Source organism: Rhea americana, unplaced genomic scaffold (assembly GCF_003343005.1).
Source record: "Rhea americana isolate MKP2758 unplaced genomic scaffold, rheAme1 scaffold_94, whole genome shotgun sequence".
NCBI lineage: Eukaryota > Metazoa > Chordata > Aves > Rheiformes > Rheidae > Rhea > Rhea americana.
In genome coordinates this window covers 1,717,478-1,737,733 of record NW_028187133.1, presented here as the reverse complement: position 1 = coordinate 1,737,733, position 20,256 = coordinate 1,717,478, and the positions used below count along the sequence as shown (strand labels likewise).

The 20,256-nt window shown below is 35.2% G+C and overlaps 1 protein-coding gene across 1 annotated transcript in view; it reads left to right on the top strand.

The window, feature by feature from the left end:
• Window positions 1–20,256, top strand: part of PRIM2 (DNA primase subunit 2) — a 112,534-nt gene that overhangs the window by 5,429 nt on the left and 86,849 nt on the right. Inside the window, exons 4-6 of the mRNA XM_085324895.1 lie at window positions 1,451–1,571; window positions 17,874–17,969; window positions 18,842–18,979. Of these exons, the coding sequence (XP_085181021.1) occupies window positions 1,451–1,571; window positions 17,874–17,969; window positions 18,842–18,979 (355 nt within the window). The remainder of the gene's footprint in view (window positions 1–1,450; window positions 1,572–17,873; window positions 17,970–18,841; window positions 18,980–20,256) is intronic.

The following is a 20,256-nucleotide window of genomic DNA, read 5'->3' as shown; positions in this document are numbered from 1 at the left end:
TGAGCCAGCAATGTGCCCTTGTGGCCAAGAAGGCCAGTGGTCTCCTGGGGTGCATTAGGAAGAGTGTTGCCAGCAGGTCGAGGGAGGTGATCCTGCCCTTCTACTCAGCCCTGGGGAGGCCTCATCTCGAGTTCTGTGTGCAGTTCTGGGCTCCCCAATGCAAGAGAGAYRTGGAGCTACTGGAGAGAGTCCAGTGTAGGGCTACRAAGATGATCAGAGGGCTGGAGCACCTGCCCTATGAGGAAGGGCTGCGAGAGCTGGGCCTCTTCAGCCTGGGGAAGAGAAGACTGAGGGGGGATCTTMTCAATGTGTACAAGTACCTGAAGGGAGGGTGTCAAGGGGACAGGGACAAACTCTTTTCAGTTGTCCCATGTGACAAGATAAGAGGCAATGGGCAGAAACTGAAGCACAGGCAGTTCCTCCTGACCGTGAGGGGGAATTTCTTCCCTGTGAGAGTGACGGAGCACTGGCCCCGGTTGCCCAGAGAGGTTGTGGAGTCTCCTCTGGAGCTCTTCAAGGCCCGCCTGGATGCAACCCTGTCTAACATGCTCTAGGTGACCCTGCTGAGAGCGGGGAGGTTGGACTAGATGATCTCCAGAGGTCCCTTCCAACCTTACTGATTCTATGATTCTATGAATCTAGCAGTCTGGTATACAAAGAGTAATGCAGTGAATACTTGGGACTGACTTCACTGTTTTCATTTTACACTACCTACTGACTCCTTTTCTGCCCCCTATGTTTATCCTTCCACTCACTTATCTGCAGCTGCTAAACTCAGTCTGCTGTCTTGTCAAGTGTTACATGTTTGGTTTATATTACTCAGCTGTATTCATCCTCATACATTTTCTCSTAGCCTCTTTCCAGGTTAATTCTTGCCTAGCTTAGAGAACTTTTGTCCRTAGTATCTCAGAGTGTGTGCATGTTCTTTCATACCTATTGACRCTCCCCCAAAAGTGTGATAGTTAAGTACTAAGAGGTACTGCAGCACACTGAAGAGGAAAAGTTGTCCTCTAAACACTGATGGAGAATATCTGCAGTTGGTTATTCTTAACTAAAACAAGTAATAAATGGTGAAAAACATTTGAGAGAGAATAACAGTTCTTAATACCTGCAGTGCATTTCCAGTATTGAGACTGAGTTCTTCCAAAACATCCATAGGTCATGCTTCTTTCTGTACTACCTCTCAAAAATCTCTTCTGATTCAGTGTTTTTTTTTTTTTATTTTCCTCCATTCCCCCCTGAGAGCTTTCTGCCTTCTCTTCCACAGTCCTCAGTCCCGTGCCAAGGTCAAATATATTTAATGCTGTGCTCACTAGGTTTGACATCTAGTTTATGATGGAAGGGAGACTTCATAACCTATATATATGTGTGTGTGTGTGTGTGTGTGTATATATATATATATATATATATATATATATATATATATATATAAAAAATTATTTCTTTGTAGTGAGGATCTCAGGCGCTGGTTTCTTCAACAAGAAATGGACCTCTTTCGATATCGGTTCCATGAACTGAGTGACAGTTTAAGGCAGAAATTCCTGGAACATGTTAACTTATCATTCGAAGCTGTAAGTATATTAAATCTTATTTTGTGTTATGTGGTGCGTGTCTGATGTTTGCTAGAATTCTCATTAAGTCAATTTTAAGTCAGTTTTAATACTCCTATTTAAAACCACACTTACGGCTTTTCAAAAAAAATCAAAGCTGCTGAACTTGGAGACTGGTTATACCACAGAAATGAGAACTAAGTGAAGTGATTTTGTGCTGCAGCAAGAGAAGCTCAGTCAGAGTCAGCTAACACTTTTAACTAAAAATGTATAATTCTTTTTAAAAAGCTAACAGTATTTACAAAAACTTGCAGGAGGTATCATAAAATCAAGACTTTAGGTGGATTACTGTGTCCTTCAGATAGAACATTTGTATGTTGTTTGTTTACCAGTGTAAATAACGCCCAGGTCAGATTTGCCTTGCTTCCTTTTGCATATGTGATGAATCATGTAAAATATGAAGATCCCACTTAACGAAAGGTATTAGTGATAAGAAAGTGATGTTTGTGTTTGATTCTAACTTATTTTATTGTGAGTCTGTTCTCAATAATTTACTCATTTAATTTGAAAATTATCTTTGTGAACATACGTTCTATTCATAAACTTGGCTCTAGAACCTTTGCAATCTACTAATTCTTTTAAAAATGTTGGCTTCTTTTTGTAGTATGCAAAGCAAACAATGCTGTTTGATCTGGAAATGTTGTACAATACATGCATAGATACATATACAAATACATGCACAAACACAAGCAAATCTCTTGCAGAGAGTCTAGCTTATTAAACCATTTGGTTTTGGCCCATAAAATATAAACTATGAGGAATACATCTAAAATTCTGTTAATACTCTTATTCCCTAATTCTGGAATTCTCATTGGAACTGATTTTAAAGAGCTTTTTTTCCTTTGGACTTAAACTCATTCTAGTCCTTTACAAACTTATGAAAAACCCTGAAAGTACCAAGCCTCTGTAGACAAATAACTGCTGCTTTTGAGATTTTTTTAAACTATTTTGTTAGAAAGCTCCAGCTTTGTAATCCTCCTGCAATTCCAATGCTTAGGCAAGCCTATTTACATTCACTTTAAGAAGACATCTTCATGTTTTAATTAACAAAAAATTAATGTATGATCATCTTTATACTAAAAAAATGTATTTTAAAATTCTACTTATTTAGACTTTAATTAAAGTATTTGGCAGACTGCTGCACTATACATTGCTGACTTGAAAGATCTGGCAACAGTGCCTGTTGATGATAAAAGATGACTTGTGTAGTACTGAGAATGAATTTGGCTAGATGAGCAGTAGCTTTTGGGCTTTTTTTGTCTTTGAGAGACTATTAGGAACACCATCTTTTTTGGTGCAAGTCGCATGCAAGTGTGTGTAGACGTTGCTGTTGCTTATTTCCCGGTCTTGCATTCTCTTGTTGAAGCTTCAGTTCTCAGCATGGTGTGAATAAATGTTTACAGATTACTGGAAGTAACTAGGAGTATAACTTKGTATCGTGTTATTGAATATGCCTTCGATATGTAGAAAAGACTTAAAGTATTACTTTCTTACGCCTCTTGAGAGGACAAAGCAGCTTTCCTTTGAGAGTCCAATTTACCCACCTTTTATTGTATATATTTCTGTTTTTGTTTTCTTTTTCCTCATAATACTAGTGATCGTTTAAGCTGAATTATTCACCCTCCATTCATATATGGAACATTCAAATATTAATAGGAAATCCAATTTTTTTAATCCCTATGATGTTACATAAGGAGCCATTGTGTGTGGGGGGGAGAAAGACCACTGTAAGAGCAGTATACTTTTTCAGTGTTGTGTTTGTAAAATACTTTGAAAGAGAAATGAGCACAAATCATATTTTTATATCAGAAATTAGAACACTTTCATGCTTATTGTGCAGAAAAAAAGAGAAGATAAGTATTTAATCTTTTACAAAAGGGAATGGTCTCCAAGAAAAAAGAAAACAATTCTGATACTGCAAGTTGGGTTCCCATATTGGCAAATAGAGAATTGGCAAATTGGAGAATTTCCTATTGGAAATTATCCTGTTGGATTTCAATTGCCTGCAGTATTATAGGAAAACTAGTTAAGCTTTATAAAAAGAAAAGCACCTTGCATTTTCTAGTTAACCATGGCTCTGGTCTATCTCAGATTATGATTCTAAAATGCAGAACTGAAGTTTAGACCTTGGTTTAGTCTGATTTACCTATGTCTAATTAAAAGCTGTGAGACCTTTTATTCAAATGCTTGTAGCTAACAGCATTCAGATGCTTGTAGCCAAAAGTACTTGGCTGTTGGRTGAAGTTTGATCTTAGTTCTAATATTTTCTCCCTTCGTGACAGTGRTTCCCTCAGTAGTTAATACAATAACCACTAAACTACTTGGGAGGGGAGCAAAGTGAGATTTCAGTTTGACTTCAGCATCACTTTTCACTTGCAACACCAACAAAAGTGAAGCTAAACACTTGGAATTCAATAGCTACCACTCCTCTTTTTCCATGTTTGCTTATATGTATGAGAAAGCAGTATCTGTATGCTTAGATTTTTTTTTTTTTTACCATGACTTTGTAGATTTGTGCATTATAGATTAAAAGCTATTTCTTTATAGAATCAAGAAATCTTTAATACTAATTGGAGATACTATTTAAACAATGGTTAAGATCTACTTAGAAGGTATTATTGCCAAAGATCTCCTTTGGTAACTCATTGGAAAGAACAGAGATATTAATAACTGGAAGAAAAAATATCTAACTTTGAATTTCTTATATGACAGTCAATTACAAAAAGTTTGGAATGATGGTAGTTCTGATCTCATGATTAAAGAGAATTTTAATCAAAATGCAAGAACTTTCTGAAAACAAAATGGAYAGGAAATTTAATTATAATATTTTCAGTTTTATAATAGGGTTTTTGTTTACTGTGATTGACATTTATATTGCTGGTGGAGCAAATACATGGGAAAGGATTTAYTGCAATATGTAGATACTTGCTCTGGAGAGTTTTACCATATATAAAGATAGCTTGTAAATGGGAGACTATATACTATTTTAAATGCAGAGACCTTAATTTGTGCTTAAACATGCATAACGCTGTTTTTTTCAAAATTCTTACAACATGCTTAAAGAATAAACTCTACAATGTAATGTATCTAAGGTAAATTCTTGTGTAAATTATTTTTACAAAACTATTACTGGATTGAGTTAGTCAGTTTATTGTTAGTATTTCTGTGAGGATTTTCTGAAATCTAAGCTTTCTTAGCATTGCTGAGAACTACAGTTCAGATTGTAATATTACCTTCTGTGTCACTAGGCCTTAGTTTTGTGTTTGTCTCTTGAAACATATATTCTCAGAGTCTTTGCTTTACATGTGTTTTTTTTCCTTTTATATCCAGATAAAATTATATATGCGTACTGATTTTCATTTTTCAACTGAAAGCAAAGATCAGTGTTTTATCATGAATCAAAATATTTCATTTTATTTTAGAAAGGAAAACTTATTCTGGTTTGAATGAAAGCATCAAGTGAYTTCTGCATGTTAATCCTGCTTCTCAATGTAATCCCTTGCTATAGCTAGAAAGGAGACGCTGCGGGTGAAAGAATCCATTTGTACAGAATTTTTCAAAATACTGCAACTGGGCAGTAGAAAAAGCAAGAACAACATGGCGAACAAGTTGACTGGACCTGGATTCCTAGTAATTCAGTCTTTAGCAATACTGAAAATAACTTTTCCCTTTGGCAGCCTGTTGAAATTTTGGCAGTGGTTTCACATAGGTTTGGTGTTTGAGAAATCAGTTTTTGTGAATTATTTTTGTTTAGGAAAGAGTACGAGTCATTTTTACAGAACATCAGAGACTGCAAGTTGTCACAGAAGACAACTTGTTGCCCTCCTCTATTGCTTTTTGTGCCACACTTTATTTAGATTTTGTTTGTACAGTTTTCTGCACAGCTGAGTGGTTTTGGTAACAATACGGTATTCTATGAAGAATAAAGTCCAGCGGGTATCAGCAAACATACTCAGGAACATAGATGACACGTTTTACTGATAGGAAATCATGTTATCGGCTGCTCATGAATGTCTGAAGAATACCAAACTAACCATAGTAGCTGAGGGAGTGTTAACTAAGTGTCACAGTTAACACTTATGATTTCAGTGGTGCATGACAGGCCTTGCTATCTTTCTTTACTGTTGTGAGAACTAGTTGTCTTTTAATTCTGTTTATTTCCCCTCTGTGTGTGTGTGATTTGAAAAAATGGCTTGTTCAGTTATGTATTTCTTGCAGAATGGTATTTGCTGCTACTTGCAGCAAATACTCCAAATCGGTTAGCTATTTAGCAAAGAACACAGAGAATTGATCCTACAATTGGAGCAACAGGGACCTTTATGTAGTTTGGTTATTGAATACYCGTTGGTGCTATTATATAAAGATGCAAGTGGGACACTGTTAAACCTCAGTTTGACTTCCCTCGCAAATTGGCTGGGGAGCAGCATTTGTTACATGATAGATGTAACACTAACAACTTCTAGGAAATAATAACGTTTTGATAAAGTATTATTATGGATATCTATTACCTGGTTTAAAATGTGATTTACTTAAAGCAATGTCATCCAATTGATGACCAATTATGGGATATGTCTGATGAGATGTTCTCTGTTCCTGAGAAAATAGCAGCTTGAATAGTGCTTTTGTTAGTTAAAATTCTGCTATCTTGCAGAAAGGAYCTAGCTGTTAAGCTTAGAGTACTGGACTTACAGGAACATTGACTGAACTTTCTGTTTGATAACTGCAGATCTTGTGCACAATAACACTTATTTTTATCCTTATTTGGCACTTCGTAATTTCTAGGCCTCAGTCTGTAATCTTGTCTGTCTCATCTTTTTAGGAAATATTTCATAGCTAGCTTCTTGTTAAATGAAATGTAAATCTAAATTTGAAATTTACTACTAAATTTTGGGAAACTGCTTAATGGAGGAGAGACTAGGTAATGCATAGTTATTTGACAAGCAAAACTTTGTTTCAAAATTAAATTTATTAAAAAAAAAAAAAAAAAAGACAGGTTTGGTGCATGACTGCTTCCTTTTTGGCCTGGTCATGTGTACTTGTTATTTTAATGTTATATGGTTAGACAGCCTTTGGATATTTTGCATATGATATATTCAGATATGAGAATTCCCTACTTCCAATGTGTTCTTTTCTTGCAAGGAAAAGAGCACTATGTTGCCTTTCTTGGTGCTATAATATGGAACATTCAATTTCTAGGAAGAGAATTTTGCAGTGTAATTGCCCCATCCCCCTTCAGAGAATAATAAATACTTACTGATCTGTTCGCTGTTTCCAGAGCTTGCTTAGTTTTAAAGTGTATTTTTTCACTGTTACGTTGGATGATTTATCTATCACAATAATAGAAGAATCATGGAAGTGGGTATTTCAGTGTGTTTTTAGTCTATTATATATTTACTGTACAAAACAGTTTTTCTTTCTTTCCTTCTTTAAAGCGATAGTGCTGTTATCTGAAAAATACTGAAGCATTGTACTTAGGACTTCTATACTTTAAAGGCCCATTAAAAAAAAAATCCATGTGCCAAGTCAATCACATAGGGAGCACAGGAAGTCCTTAAACAGCATTCAAGAGAAGTAAATGCTGACATTTAAGGTGACAGGGCCCATCAAAGAGAACATGCAAACACAGGTGTGCAGTTGAGATTTACGTTAATTTAGGAGATTAAAGCATTAAAATCTTACTAGAAATGAGTAATTAAGTTATGATGCCTGACAATTTCTGGCAGTAGAAGCCATTAATACGGGGTTTTAAAGATACTTAAAGTGAATATTCACTTTAAAATATTTCAGTCAATGACTGTAATATTTAATCTTAAAAATAGCATATGAAAGAGCTATATAATGTAAGTGTCACTTGGGTTTTAACTAGGAAATTCTCTTTCTTGCTGAGAGCTGGGCATCTGTTCTTCTCTGCTTAATATAGGAACGATAGATTCCCTCYCCTCGATTGTGCTGTGTAGCCTATTTGGAATCAGTTGATATTTGTATGCCAAGGCCACTTTCTGTAATGTAGCTTGATCAGTGAGATTGGCTGTGTCACTTGTCACATGCCCTGCTGGATATGCACCTCTTGTTCTTCCCCCTGCTTCTACCTTCAACCTTTCTATTTTTTTCCTTTTTTTTTTCCACATGACTTGTTATGCCTGCCCATATTAGAAGCCTTTGAGGAAGTTGGCTGTATATATTTGTTGTAATAGTACTTTTGGACCCTCATAGCGTGAGCTAACTCCATAGTGTATTGATTTGAAGTTATGAATGCTTTTTTGACATAATGGGAATTATTATTGCAACAAAKACAGTTATTGGAAAACCTTCAATGTATCTGAATTTAAGGAAAAACACAAAATATCTGGACCATTGATGTTCTAGAAATGCCTGAATTGAAGTGTTAAACTCCTCATAATACAGCCATTTACTCTTACAGGACCCAACACTGGGACAGTAATTAATCATGGTAATAGTAACCTGAAGACACAAAAACAGAAATCTTATTCCTTCCTTCAGTTTGTACGCTGCTTATCTTTTCTTTGTTCTTCAAGGCTATGTCTATGTATGTCACATAGCGTGATAGCGCCTACATTTTAGGCTGAGTTTTGCATGCTTCTGAAATACAAATAGATATCTTTAATATGTTCTTTTTGGAGTTGTTTTAAGATATTTCAACAAAACAATGAGTATTTTTAGAATTTCAGTTTCTTCTTTTTTTTTAACCTTTATATTCTATACCATTACTGGAGAAGTTGTGTCAAAAGTTATCTAGTCACATTGATATTTTACCTTTGCCCAATGGTTAGAAGTAGAATTCTCTGGACTGGCAGCTAACACATGCCAGTTATTGTAAATTAGTATTCAAAGTAATATTTCTTTTTAAGGGAAGTACACTGGCAGAAGTCTACATTATTTTTCTCTCATGTAAATTRCATGTTAATTACTATACTCATTAGCAATTCCTTTTTTCCATGAATTTGACTTTCCCCGAGCTGTTGCTCAATACTTTTGTTCGCTGTAATGGCAGTGAATGGAAGCTTTCCCCTTGATTCTTTTCACAGAACTTCAACAGAACTCTTCACATTCATACCAATGAATTGGATAATTAAGTGACAACTGCCACACATACTCTAGGGTCTTTAAACTGGTAATTTTCAGAATTCCTCTGCCATACTCATTTTGCCTTTTATCTCCTGTTTCTCACCTCGTATTCATTTTTCTTTGTTATTCACGCCTATCATAAAGCAATCCTCTAACTTATCCAACTTGACATTATTTCTTATGTTCTTACTTGCTGTGTATGAATAGCTGCAGAAGTAATCCCTAAGSCTGCTCTTAAACTATGGGAGACTTCTTCCACACTGTAATGTGCTTCTCTGCAGCTGGTAATGCACTGAGGCTGATCATGATAGCTATTCTCTTTGCAGGATGTAAAATTCAAAGACAATTTAACAATTGATTCAAGTAATGAACTCTCCTGCCAATATCTTACTTCACTTCATCACTGAATTAACTGCATGTACCAATTATGGAGTGTGCGTTTGTGTGTTTCCCCCCCCTCCCCCCTCCCCAATTTCAAATTCAGATTTCTCTACTGACATTTTCTGGTCTACTCAGTCATGCTCTCCTCTCACTTACTGTGGCTGTGGAACTTCTGATTATACTCTTAACTTTTCCTTTCTGTTAAAGAYGTTCTTCTATTTCAGCAGTGAGGGAAGTAGGATTCAATTCTTTACCAGTTTTTGTACTTTATTTAATGTATGTGTGGTATCACCGTTACTACAGCGTAAACTCTTACCTGGTAATTAAAAACAGCTTTTCACTACTAGCTTCTTGTTCTSCACTAGTTTCACTTTTCTGTCATCCCACTTCCTCTCTTCAGTATTTTCCTAACTTATGTTTAGTGTAGCAAAACTGGACTTTTTCTTTTAAGTACCATTTACTCTGACTTTTATCTTTTTTTGGCACTGTCAGTAATATCTCCTTTGAAGCCCTCAAACTGAGTTTGACTCCTCTGTTTTACCCTGCATAATTTAATCTGGATCCAAGAGCTGCTATGTGTTCTTAGAGATCACATTTTATTTGCTGTGTGCATGAAAACCCTTTCCAGAGTTTGCTTGCATTATCCCCACTATCTGTACATTCATGTCTTTATCAGTGGTAGCCRTTTCTTATAATACCTGGCTGATTTATTTGACATGTAATTAGAATCAATTATAACAATACAGATCTTGAACAGACCTCAGAGGCTTCATCTTTTGTCAAAAGACAAGCTGTATCTCTGCTGGCTGTTCTTTATGATCTATTTTTTCACTAATGGGAGATTTTGCGTCCTTCTTAATCATTCCACTGCTTTGTTTTCCTTTTTTCTTTTTTATTCCTCCCTCTAATGCCTAACCTAAATCTGTCTTGCAGCAATTTAAATCAATTTCTACTTGTTCTACCCACTAAGACTAGCTTATTTCTTCCTCTCTGGCTACCTCTTATGTACAAGAAGCCTCTAATTACACCACCTTCTTGTCTCTTTTAGTCTTTCCTTGCATGTGATGGTTCATCATTTTATGGTTCTCTTTGGTATTTTCTAACAGGTTAACATCTTAAAGTACAGTGTCACTTGGTTACAGTATTCCAACTAAACTCTTGCCAGTTCTAAGATGACATGAGGACTATATTAATATATTCTTGATGCAGTGTTTGCTTTTTTGTTGTTATTTTTCCTCAGCAGCATGATGTAGTGAGTTTCAAGCTGGAGATGGATCAAAAAACTCATTTAAATCCTTTTCACAGAACTACTAGTTAATTAACTACTACTCTGTTTATACAGAACTGGCTTATATGTGGAACCTTGCAACTTCTRTATTAAAATACAGCCCTTATTTCTAGACCAGACTCTGTTGTCTGATTCTGTTCTTCAGAGCCCTTGCAGTCTTCCTAGCCTCATGGTATCTAAACATGTAATCTAACTCTTATCTTAATGTTCATGTTGTTCAATGAAAATATTAAATAGTGCCATTAGCAGGATGGAGGTTTGCAGATCTTGATTTCATAGATCCTTCTATTTTTGAGTTAACTTCTTTCATGCACGACTCTTCCAACTGGCTTTGCACATGGTTCACTTGGGCTGTTTTGTTATTTGCTTGTATTATGTCAAAATTCCTTAAAGTCATTCTCATAACTTCTGCTTCTCTTTCCTATCCCTGAGGCCTGTTACACTATGCCAAGGGCAATGAAATTGGCCTAACACAATTTGTTCTTGACAGATCCATGTGGGCTGTTATTTGTCTCTTTTCTTCTGAGTGCTATTAAATACTTGCATTTGTTCCTGTCTTTCCAAGAGTTAAACTTGGTCCCCTAGTATGTGGCAYAGAATGCAAAACTTTATCCTAAATTTATTTCAGTGACATTGGTCATCACCTTGACTATTCTGCTCTCCTGTGACCCTTCTTTCATCTTGTTTTCTGACTGTTAGTTCCTTCAAATAGACATAGTTCCTCTTTGGAGTTGTTTCCACAAGAAAAGAAGAGTAATAGTTGCATCTTTGTCTGTGGTATAAGGATGATRTATAATGGAATTTAGATTTCCCCTAATGTCTGTCCTGCATTAACTTTATACAGTAGCCAAAAGAAATAAAATTGAAGGTGTAGTATATTTCTTCCTGAATTTTTTCCTGTTTTGGTGTTACATCTCACCAGAGTACAAAAGATTCTGTTTAAATTACCTTAGATGTTGACCTCTGAAAGGCATCTTGAAATTAAAAAAAAATATGGCTTCTTTTGTAACTTATAGATTAGATGTCTTATTTTTGAGTAGCAGACAGTTGTTGCAGAATTAACTGTTCTAATTTTTTAGTATATCATAGTAATGGGGAAAAAATAGCAGGTCAGAATAGTCAGTTGGTGGAGCTAATGCTCCATAGTGCATCTACCAGAGAAGAAAGAATAAGAACTGCAAAGTAAGAGGAAAGAGCAAAATGCATTAGTGAAGTTCGTTCTTTCTTTTTCTTTTTTTTCCCCCTCAGTAGCTTTTCTTTGATGTTGCAGTTAAAGTACTTTTTTGAGCTTTAAGCAGTAGAAATTAAACTTCTTTAATTTCCATTTTTATGATCAGAGCAATCCTATGAGAGACTTTCTGATACTACTATTGTGCTTTCTTCAGAAGCATTTATCTCAGTGGGACAGTTGTATAAATATTTGTAGTTTAGCTTCCTGAAAACTTTAATGTTTTATGACTGCCTTTTTAGAAGGTACAGAAGATCCTAAAACTAAATTTGGATTAATGAGAATGTCACTGGTTTGTGTCCTTAATAAGCACAGATACATGTGGGGAAAAAAAAACTCAGTATCATTTCTGTCTACTAAAAGGTCATGACTACAATTACCCATTTTGGTGGCAGGTGTATGAATCAAAATGTTTCTCTGATAGCAGTTTAGAGGCATCAAGTAAGTGTTCTTCCATTCCCAAACAGAATGGCTGAGAATGTAAGCTCCTGACACTTTCTGATTTTAAGCATTTATCTTAAAATTACGTCAAGCTAAAACTGTTACTAGGGCAGAGTAGGCTGTAGTTTGTGTTTGTCAAGAAAATGATTCTGAATTTTTACTTTAGTTTGCTGCTACTTTAAATAATTATTTGGCTGTTTGCTTGAAAATCACCCATACTTGTCTTACAGATGATGGTCAGAATTGATCCATGTCTATGTGGCAAATAGTGCCTTATTGCCAATATAAGCTAAATACATATTCTGCCACTTAGCTCTATACTTAGTCATAATACAAACAAAACTATGTGAAAAGACTTGAGAGCAAGGTAGTTATTTTAAATGCTGGAGTTTAAATATGGCAATGAAACACATGCGTACTATTGCCACTTTAAAAAGCCTAACAGGTTGCTGTCATTCTGAAATACCTCATTTCAAAGGAARTAAATTCTTCAGTTTAAYCATTCAAGTTTCAGAAGATAGATTTAAGTGAAAGCAGGTAACTTATCTGTCAGGACAAAATTCACTGTTTCTTTTTTATTTGGTTCTTGTCCCAGATAAGGGGAAAAAATGCATGGATTTCTAGGTTTATAGCTACCTCTTGTAGATGACTAGATGTATTAGGAGAACAAAGATTCAAAGGTGGCCTCTTTCATCATAGCCATTAGCAGTGTGAGAATCCCATTAAGCTGGCAGGTGATACTCTCTAGGTTGCTGTACTGCAATACTAGAATTTGGTAGGCCAGCTGGCAGGTCTGTTTACTCCACACAGGAGTAGGATAAAACTTACAGTGCCTGCTTACTCTACAGCAAAASAAGGAAGATGGATAGCTTTTTTGCAAAATAGTAGTGAAGCAATCTCTTGTAAAGCAGTCTTACCAGCTGGCTATATGCCTTATTCTGAGATGATCTTAAATAGAGAGAAAGGAAAAAAGGTGGAGGGGAGAGGGTTGATTACAAAGGAATTCCTTCCCCCCTTCTCTCCCCCCCCCCYTTTTTTTTGAGTTAACATGTTAATGGATGGAGACGTGGGGTGAGGTTGGAATAAAACATYTGAACTTAAAACTAATTTTAGTATTCTGTTATAGGCTTTCTAAATACAAGCTGGATTTACTGGAGAATATAAACACATCTCCAATCCATCAGGGCGAAGTATTGGAAGGGAGGAGGGGAGAACATGTATTTGCCCTGCTTTTGCACACCGACAGGATGGTGGGGAGGGGTTGTTATTTCCCTTCTCTAACGGATCCTTGAAATATAAGCACAATTTTGTTATCAGTCATGGAGAAAACCAGCATTTTGCTGCAGTAGTTCTAGTTGCATATATTTATTTGCACATACGGTGGTGGTGACATTTTATAGAAGTGGAGTTAAATAAGTAATAAATGTGATTGAAAATATGTAGCTACTGGGGCTGTCCCTTTTCACCTTCATAAACATAATGAACAACAGTTTGTAAATTATGCAAAATGCTAATTAAAAGTTTTAATTTGGTAATCATCTCGGTTTGATTAGAAACAGATGCTGATTATCTGCAGAAATCTAAATGGACCCTTCTAAGATAGCTTTTACTGCTTAAAATCAACTTGTGCAACTAATTAAAGAAGAACTAAAACACAAACTGTACAGTAAGCGACTTGTATCCCTTCTAGTGCAGTAGAGTAGTGTGATTTTTATTAAATGGCTTTGTGAGATTTCTCATTTGAGCTATAGCAGATTCTAAAGGTCTTATTCTTCTGTGCTGTGGTACTGTACACACTTTCTGCTTTGAGCTACACACTTCCTGTTTGAATAAGTTACATGCTTTGAAGTAAAACTTGAAAAAAGGATGCAATAAAAATKAGGTGAAAATAGAAACATTCTTCTGCCTAACTTAGCTGAAAACACATAAGGCAACATTCAGATTAGTTTTGAATCTTGCGGCAAATGTTCTGGTGCGTGGATTTAAAATCTGAAATCGTAACTCTACCAGAAATGTAGTGACCCAATGGAGAATATGTATCTCCTACATCATATTTTCTTCAGCTTATAATGGAAGAGGTGGGAAGGGTGTCCACACTAGTTGTGTTCTAATGTGCTGTAGCACTCTGGTTTTCCAGGTGATGTTTGACTACCACTTATCTCATGGCTTGGAGATAATGAAAGAATAGCAAGTCCTAACTTGATTCTTGTAGATCCTCAATCCTAACAGGTCAGTCAGTTTTGGATTTTGCAGAAAACATGGTTTAGACTGTAAGAATGAAGAATTGAGTGGCCTCTCTTTTTTTCTATAGGTAGTTCAGTCATTCTTTTGGGGGCATAAGGAAGGAGAAAATGGAGAAACTGACATTATGCAACTTGTCCCAAATAAAACATTCTTAACCTGTCCTTCTGTCCTTCCTCCCTTCCTGTTTTTCCTATGTTTCACAAAGGCTTAGGGTGTAGTGTTAAATTGTTTCAAGCCATACCATGTGGCCCGCTGTCACTGAAAGRGGAGGATTCTTTTTCTAGCTTTTATGGCCCTACCTTTTGTTGTGGGCTCCTTTGGTGGTGATAAGCAGATTGAGTTTATTAATCTGGCAGCAAATAAAGCAAGCAAAATGAATGAATTGTTTTCCTGGGGCAAATRATTTACATCAGTTTGGGTGTAAGTCAGCACCCAAGCTGAGCACCAAGGCTGAAGCAAAGAGGGTCAGGACTGTGCAGCTACAAGAAGGCAGGAGCAGGGAAGGGGCACCACGTATCTCGCTGTTGGGTCACTTTGGGCAACTGAGAATTCAGAAGTGCTCCCTAAGTGCTTGCTAACATCTCCCTTTCATGATACCCTTGCGGGATTCTGCTGATCATCTTTATTTTTTGAGCATGAGAGTATTTTATCTGATGAACACTTTCACATTCTGTCAAAAATTAAGCAGCCTGTTTATCTTTCAGGATTCTAATCAAGATTTCAAAACTGTACTTAATTCTGTCTAATTAATGATTACAGGAATGTATTTGTGTGGGTGCCACTTCAGATATGAAATTCCTAAATGTACAAATTGTAGTGTTTGTAAAAAATTAAGTTTTTTCTGGTTGGATGAGCCAAGAAAAAAATGGGGTGCATGTTTCAAGGTSCCCCATCTACAGAGGTATATAACATTCTGCAACTGAAAACTTGATTCTAAGTGTAAGTCCTGTTTTTCACATAAAATACCATATTAATTTTGYTACTATTCAAATTTTTGAGAGAGARAGTTTTCGTTGTYGTTCCTTCAGTCAGATTTACCTTTTACATCTTTTTATGTAAAAAAAATGGAGAAATCCTTATTACCTATGCAATTTTCTTTTAGTCTTCCAGTCTTTAGGAAAGCAAGTTTTATTTTTAAACCACTAGTATATTCTAGAATCTTCTGCCAGCTTTAATAGAAGCTAAGGATATCCTTATTTCATTTACTTCTATCTCCATTAGCTGAAAATATCCAGACAGTGGAGATTCAGTGAAAAAGCAGTACGCAAACTTTCTGGAGCATTGTTGAAGGGTATTGGGGCATACTGAGGTGGTTTGCCTAACCTGTAAGATACCTGAGGCTGTAGGAAATAAATTATTTAACTACTTTATTACTTATTTGACCTCACTGTATTTTCAGTGGTGTTCACAAAGTTATCCATGTTTTTAGTCATTGCCCATTAGCCTCTTTTTATGGAGGGCTCACCAGGATAGCTTTTACACAATTCTTAAAAACTTCTTGCTAGTAAGCTGCATGAAAATCTATAAAGTCACTGTGACTTTACAGCTGCAAAAATTATGAAATGGTCAAATTACTAATAAAGAAGGATCTGGACAGCTTGTAAAGTTTGGAATCAGATTTTGATTATTTATGTTGACGTTTTAAAGGATAAGACTTTTAAAAATAACTGTAATACTGATTAGGGTGGTTTTGTTGATTAAAATTAGCTAACTCACTTTCAGAAAACAAGTAAGCAAGCAACCCTTGCCTTTCCCCTCTTCATTCTCCCACAACCATCAGACCTAACTCCGAATCAGTCACTGGACTGTGTTTTAATAGCTTTTGTAGAAATAGTGTTGGCTCATTTTTGACATTTTCCTTTTCTTCTTTTGGGATACCATAAAAGAAATCATACAATTTTAACCATGATGTCTGTACAATGCATTGTGCTGTTGCAATTCAAAGTCATTTTCACTGAGTGACTAGAAAGACCTGGTAGGCTGGGCCCTCTTGAGCAGTCTACATCCCAGGTCTACCATATGTTTAGAAAAATTTGCTAAATTTGGGAGAAAAAATAGATGCCACTATTCTGAAATTAAAATTTTGGTGTATGGTAGATGAAGAGAAAACTTAGTTGGTGGTAGTTAAGATTCATGCTTATTTATACGAGGAAATATATCATCCAGAAGTAGTAGAGTGGTTTTGTTAGTATTTGTGACATTGTGTGAATTTCTAGGATGTATCTTTAGAAAAATGGGAACCTTTGCTTGCAGAGGCTAACAAAAAGTTGKTAATCAAATTATTTCATAGCCAGCATTTTCTTGTATTGTTTCCACAAATGTATTCTGGAGGTGTTGATTTTGGAGGGCATGTCCAGTTTATGTACAGCTATGTCACTCAATTTGTTATATTTTGGTGACACTGCTCAAGTGTTCAGGAAGATATTCTGTGCTCCTTAGTGTTTAATTCCTTTCAATCAGGGAACTTCTCTGTAATGCATTATCAAGAACTTATTGTGGGAATATTTAGGACTGTTGCTTATAGCTAAATTATTAGGTCTAACCACTAGATTACCAGCATGTATGTTTTATTTATCAGCATGGATGATTTATTTATGATTTCATCAGTGATTTTATTCTTATTTTTCATTTATGACTTTTTTTCAGGATATAAAAACCTGAGCTTAATCAGGAGCTAGAGCTCCTGATTTAGTATCAAATTTTGATACTACTTTTGATACACTTTAGTATCAAATTTTGATCTTCATTCTGCCCTTAACAAAACCACAAAGTGATTCATTGGTTGTTTAAAAAAATCACTAAAATATGCTTATTTAAAATACAACTTTTCTGTTATATTTGTTACTAACCAAAATCCACATTATTAGCAGTTGCAAAGCATTTATATACATTTATACATAGACACACACGTGTGTATGTGCATGTGCACACATACTTGCTTTTAGGAATTGGGAAATGTAACATTGTTCCTGACTTTTTTAAGCAAGAAATTTTGGCTAAAATACTTTAAATACGTGAAATTTTAAAAAGTTAAATCAGAGCATTACTAAACTTAACTGTTTCCCGAAAGTGTGAAAGCACTAACATTAGGAGAACAGTAAATATCCCACTGTTCCCCCCCCCAACTTCCATGACATGCATCATCTTTTAAAATTTGACTTTAAAAATTACCTGAAGCTTACCATTTTTTTTAATAATCTGGTGTTTTTAATTCCCTACTTGTTTAATTGCATTCAGTTAATTGCCACTATGATTTAATAAATGAAGTAAGTCTAGATAGGAGCAGGGATTGTTATAAATCTTTTTTTAAAAAGTTTCATAGTTTTTCTGTTAGTCTCTTAAAGTATTATGTTTTTATAGCTACACTACTGCTTTAGAAGAAATATTATTTTACATTAGTGCCCACTAAAGTTTTGATGATATTTTTAATTATGCTTAACTTTTCGTGATCACTTGCTGAATATGTAGTCATTTTATTCATCTTGTCAGCTAAAATGATGATAAAAATCAAGTATTTGTTTCTCTCATGAACTGCCCCTGCTCCTTAATTCTTAAGTATTCTGGCAGTTTTAAAATATGAGTTTCTTAATTACAGATCAGCGAAGATCTGAAAAATGAATGGGCAAATGATTTGTGTGCATCAACCCCTGGCTTCAGTATGAGTAAAGTAAAAGAACAGATGTTCTATAAGGTAAGCAGAAAATTTCATGGATTTGTGCTTATTATCTTACCTTAAAACTGAGAGTACTAATTTTAACTTATTTAGTTCTGTTACTAGCAGATGATTAAAATATCTGAATTAACTGATACTATTGAAAATTCCTGTTTTTCATGGCAATATGAGAGTGAAAGGAGAGGCTAATAAGGATGAAGGGGGCTTTAAACTACCATTAATGTTTTCCGCCTTCTTCTGTCACTCCATCACTTGCCACAAAAAAGGGTCCTAATTGTTAACACTTCCCAGATGTATCACCTGGCTGACAGGCTGTTTAGGATAGAGTCCAACATCAGTTGCTGAAACTAAGTTTGGTCTGGCTGAACTACCCTTCAGTTCTTTCTGCAAGAAAGCAAGTTGAGAARGAACAAACATCTACCTTACTCCATCCATTCTTTTTCTGAGTGCAGGTAGCTGGGTTCTAGATCCATTTCTAAAGACTGTCCTGTCTATTTTACATTAATTAATCAAGTATTTCCAGATACCTGAAACAGAAGGCCAGCAGAAGTTCATTTACAAATATCAAATTATTGATGCAAGGTTACATAATCAAGCTAATAGTTATAGATGCAAATTGTGAAGTTCCTTATTTTGCCAATTTGTGTTGCTTTCTGTAAGCAATGTTTTTTCCCATCAGAATAATGATGAACTSTTTCAAAGTCATCGTTTGCTTTCAAAAGTTTTTCTTTTTGCCTAGAGCTTTGTTAAAAGATACAAAATGACCCTAAAGGTGTTGACTTGAATTTTAGGATCATAAGCATTGTTATTGCTGTTTTTTTGCTAAACCATACTGCTGCTTTTTTTGTTGTTGTTGTTGTTGTTTTTACCCCTCCCCCACACTTTTTCAGGTTGGACTTTCAGATGCTGTTGAGTTATTYAGAGCTAGAAGAGTGTATATCAAGGATGGCTTTGCATATGTGCCACTTAAGGACATTGATGCAATTGTTTTGAATAACTACAGAACAAAGTTGTCTAAAGCATTGGCGGTAAGTCTGATAAAGTCTGATTTTTACAACTTCTGTTGTCATTAAACTGTGCAATGTGAGTAGCTTTTTGGAGATGTAAATCTATGGGCTCTGGCAGCTGCATACAAGAAACTATCAGGAAAAAATATGCAGTATGAAAATAAGCTGAGTCACTTAATTTTGCACTAGAGAATTTTAAAATCCTTTTTAAAATTACGTATTGAATGATAAATTCCGTTTAAAATTATTTTCTRTGAAAAGAGTAACTTGTTGCAGAAGATATTAACCTAATACACAGAATACTTTTCATATTGGTTTGTTTCTCCTTTTTCCAATCTGCAGCAATTGTTGGTTGACAGGATTTAAAATAGTGTGATTGTCTCTTTTTAAAGTGAGACCTGAGGTGAGGAAGTGTGATACTTAGTCACAGTATGTCAAGCAAAAATGAGTCTTCATTGTACGAATATTTGAGGTACCAAATCTAGCTAGGCTACCTATGGTAAATACTGCATGCGAGTGTTCTTCTGTTAGTAAGTCACAGTGACTTAGGAAGATTCTAATATTGAAAAAGAACAATTCTTAAATTTTGCAAGGCCCTGATCATTCGTATATAGTGTATGTGTGTACATGCATTTTGTGCGTTATATATAAAATCTTTGTATTTGCATATTTCTATARAATACATTTGTTTTTTAAATAAAGCATAAATATGCAGACGTAAGTATTACCAATTGAACATTAAGCTTGCAGCAAGTTACTTTAAGCTTTTAAGAACATTATACGTTGACTGAAAGAATGATGTTTCTGCTTCAGTTTTACTATAGATTTTTCTCTGGAAGGGTTCATATAATAGTGCTGTTTTCACTGAACATCAAGCAATTCTGCAGACTCAGACTATATTTGAAATTAATAAGCTACTGGTATGCTAACCTTCTAATTTGTTAAAGGAATACTTTTTTAAAACTTTATAGCTGTTTATTTACTGTTGAAAACAGTCATTTTCAACTCTGATATCAATGTAACTTAGTGATATAAGACTTAAAACATTCCTCAGAATTTCAGTGTAGGAGATGAGAAGTTATTAGTGATTCCTATCCTGTTGCAAAGCTCTGGATTGAACTTTTGGGCTTTCTGTTACTGATTTTGTTTGTGAAACCATATTAAAATAAACTGTTCCAGCTAATTGACCTGCATAGTGCACTACTGAAGAGATGCTAGCATATTAAGCTGTGTCTTGGAGAAATGAAGACCAAAAATTCAACATATTTTCCAGAAGTCAATCTAATAATACTCTGGTA